Source organism: Morone saxatilis, unplaced genomic scaffold (genome assembly GCF_004916995.1).
Source record: "Morone saxatilis isolate NCDOM2014 unplaced genomic scaffold, NCSU_SB_2.0 Contig2, whole genome shotgun sequence".
Taxonomy (NCBI): Eukaryota; Metazoa; Chordata; class Actinopteri; family Moronidae; genus Morone; species Morone saxatilis.
Window position 1 is genome coordinate 17855618 of NW_023339762.1, and position 3645 is coordinate 17859262.

Below are 3645 nucleotides of genomic sequence, written 5' to 3' on the forward strand. Positions count from 1 at the left end.
AGCAAAGGGCCGCAGGTCCGATTTTAACCCTGGACCGCTGCAGTAAGGACTGCAATAATAGCTGAGCTTATCACAGTGATCTATCTTTGCACAATGCTCCATTCAGAAAATAATTAATAGTATAAGCTATTGGATAACAAATACACAGCAGCCCACAAAACAAAGAAAAATAAATGGAACCTGTTAAAATTATGTTTATTTAAAATAATATTCTTGAGAAGAACACAGGGTTATGTTGTTATAAATCTGCTTCTTCCCGTGAGAAAAATAGATGTACTCTTGAAAACCCACAAACCACAATTTTAGACCCATAATATTATTGTGTGATATTTAAATAACCACTACATGTGCACTTTAACATCCAGAGTTTTCAAATACAGTAACCACTTTGAAATGTGTGTATGGTAATGGCTACATACACACTAGCCACTTTAATTCAGATTTACTGATTGTAATGATCTGTCTGCACGCCTATGGCTCCATTGTAATTACAGACAAAATACTGAAGTGATGTGTACTAGAGTTGTTTCAGGAGCCATGCAGATAATCCCAAGAACTACCGATCAATTGTATCTTTTATGACAGGTGACAGGTGATTTATGAAAGCACACAAAGACTGATCAGACAGGGCTCAAGGCGTATTCTTATTGACCATCCTAACAAAAACTTAAATTATTTATTATGTAACACTTTTATTCATACAAAACAACAGAATATATAAAGAAAAGGTCACTCTCATGCCTGGGAGTTCTACTATTGCTCAAAATTGCATTAGCTGAGGAAATGGCATGTTTAGAATAAAAAAAAAAAGATAATAAAGCAAACTTGAGTGTTTCACACAACCGTACACTCCCTTTGTCTTGTTCTGGCTTCTATGCTGTAAAACAAACTAAAATACATAACGACTAAAAGTGTCCTCCCCTATACCTGGGCTAAAAGCTACAAACATAAATAACAAAAGCACATTTGTTTGGCTTTTACATTACACAGCTTCAAGAGTCCATCCAGTGTCCACTTTTCCTTATTTGATTCTGAAGATGAGAACAAAAACAAACAACAACAACAACAACAACAACAACAACGATAACAACATTGATAACAGTAAAGAGAAATGACGGCTTGCTGTGGAGAGAGGAGTGAAAACTGAGGGGATGAAAACTCCTGTGTGTGTGTGTGTGTTTGGTTGTTTCTCCATCAGAGCTCATTGGAAGCTCGCTCGCCCTCGTCCAAAGGCGTGTAACATGTCTGTGTTAGGTCCCTCCTGTGGGGGGTGCTGTGTGCTGCTGCTGGATGGGTGTGAGGAGCAGAAGTGAGTACTGGCGGTCCGTGGCAGGCAGACAGAGGGGGGTCTTTAGTGTAAAGTCTCTCTCCTCACTGCAGAAAGGAACAGCTAGGTCGGGAAAGCCAGGAAGTTCATCTTGGACCACGGTCAGGTCACCACCACGCACTCTCTTTTGTACACACACTCCTGACGTCTCCGTGCTCACAAAACACGCGCACAATCAGCCAGACCCAGACACCCCTGCTAGTTTTTAGGTGGTTCGTTCCTCCCCGTCGGTCTCCTGCTTGGTCCTGCGCAGGTTGCTCTTCATCTTCACAAACTCGGGGGTGTTCTCCTGTTCCTCCTCATTTTTCTGCTGCTCTAGTTCCAGCTGCAGGAACACAGACGAATGCAGATGAAACAAATGAAAGAGGTTATAATCTGTTATTAGCTTAACAACTATAAACTGCCCCTCGTTTTAGCTTGCGAGGGCCAAAACAGGGGTCAGTACCTTTGCTATCTTTCTTCTCTTGTGATAAGATACAGTAACAATGTGCAACCATCTGTGTGTGTAAGTTTATGTTCATTCTTTCAATCATTTACCTGCTCTAGTTTCTGTTGTCTTTTCATGAGCTCTATCTCCAGGTCACTCCTCTTCTTGTGGGCCTCCTGCTCCTCCTTCTGAGCCTTGAGAACTTGCTCCCTCTTCCTTTTCTCCATAACCTTCTGGAGCTCAGGTTTGTTCTGAGGAGCCAGACCCCTGTGCAGAATCAATCAGCGAAACAGCATGTTACTAAAATAAATCTTAACCAACAACCTCCGACAACCCATGCTAACAACACTACAGAGCCCCACTCAGAGGGAGATTAGCATTCACATTCACACGTAACAGATGATTGCCATGACCTCATTCTGGTTTGACATGCAGATCTGTATTAGATGTTCTGGATTAAGTATGTCAGCCTTGTTTCAGGAAAGTTTGGATTTCAAATCACAGATTGCTCTACATTTACCAATCTGTGTACATGATGGCTGCCAGCGCTAAAACTGACTTTGTAGAAACTGACTTTGGAAAAGAGGGTTGAAACCATGGGCCTTTTCCCCCTCTCTTTCTTTCCCTTTCTTAACCTTAAAATATCAACCCGATCTTAAACTCTCTACCGTATTCCTTACATGGAAGTTGTCCTGGGGTGATAAGTAATTTCGGAAACCGGAGAGACGGTTACACAACTGCCTGGGTATGCGCAGCAAAATTCAACAAGAGAACAGGGACTTATCTTAGTAAAGTGTGAGTGTGTCTTGCGAACAAGAGCAAACAATACCAAATGTTATGTAATGCTCCAAACTCTTCCAAATTACAAGAGAGAAGGGTGGGGGGGTGGAGGCTGAAAGAGATGGATTGGAGTCCGGAAGGGCAAAAGCAAATAAACCCAAATCCCACAAAGGATTAGGGAGGAACAATAAAGTGCCACACAAGAAAATAAAACATTTAAGACCAGTTAAAGGACAGAGGCTACGCACTGGTCAAAATTCCAATCTCCCTGCCCTTAAGAAATTGGATTTAAAAACCTTATTATCAGATTACTTAACTCAGATTCTTTTCCTTTCACCAGGAAAGCCAGACTTCGCTGCACAGGCTGCATCAGTTCTTCAAAGAAAACACAGCGTGCCTACCTGACTGCAGCTCAGCAACAACAATGCCTTAATTAAATGAGCTATTAAACCTCCAAGATTACATAACCCGAGCCCACCACGTTCAAAGACGAGAGCGGGAGTTCATTTACAACAAGGCACTGCTTTATCTGAGTCGCTGCTGCCGTTAAACGCTCCGCTCGTCCTGTCAGCGAGGGGCTCTTATGAAAACACTTTGCAGGCCGGATCAGAGCGGAGGGTAATAGATGTGATCGTGTCGGGGCTGTTTCCGAGCACCTCGCGCAGAAAGGGAGGAGGAGGGGGGGTCAAGGTCAAGGAAAGCAATACGGCAGGCTATAAAGATGTTTAAGCCGCTCTCCTTTCACCGTGGGTAAGGTTTACATAATCGCTGACCCCGCTATCCACGACCCCTCGCATGAGTGCACGCCCTGTAGCAGACTGGAAGGAATGTGTGTTCAAATTCCCACACATCAATACCTCCATCTGCTAAAATGATTCACCAGTCGTGGTGGCTGAATTTCTGAAATTCCTCCCTGTGTGTGTGTGTGTGTGTGTGTGTGTGTGTGTGTGTGTGTGTGTGTAGGAGGGGTCGCCACAGCTAAGGTAGCAAAGGCAGAGGAAAAAAAGGCCCTCAGCTAGAGACTGTTTTGTAATCTTGATTACATAACACATTTTTTTTTCTCACTGTTCAGCCATCTATCCATCCATGCATCCTCCCCCCCCCCCCCCCC

The 3645-nt window shown here is 43.4% G+C and overlaps 1 protein-coding gene across 2 annotated transcripts in view; it reads right to left on the reverse strand.

Annotated features, from left to right (window-relative positions):
* Positions 1-178: 178 nt before the first annotated feature.
* The window catches only part of fam107b (family with sequence similarity 107 member B), a 16620-nt gene continuing 13153 nt past the window's right edge, over positions 179-3645 (reverse strand). For both annotated transcript variants that reach the window (XM_035664707.1, XM_035664706.1), the window contains exons 3-4: positions 1865-2021; positions 179-1652 (exon numbers count right to left, since the gene is read on the reverse strand). In XM_035664707.1, coding sequence (XP_035520600.1) covers positions 1533-1652; positions 1865-2021 — 277 coding nt within the window. In that variant the 3' untranslated portion in view covers positions 179-1532. The remainder of the gene's footprint in view (positions 1653-1864; positions 2022-3645) is intronic.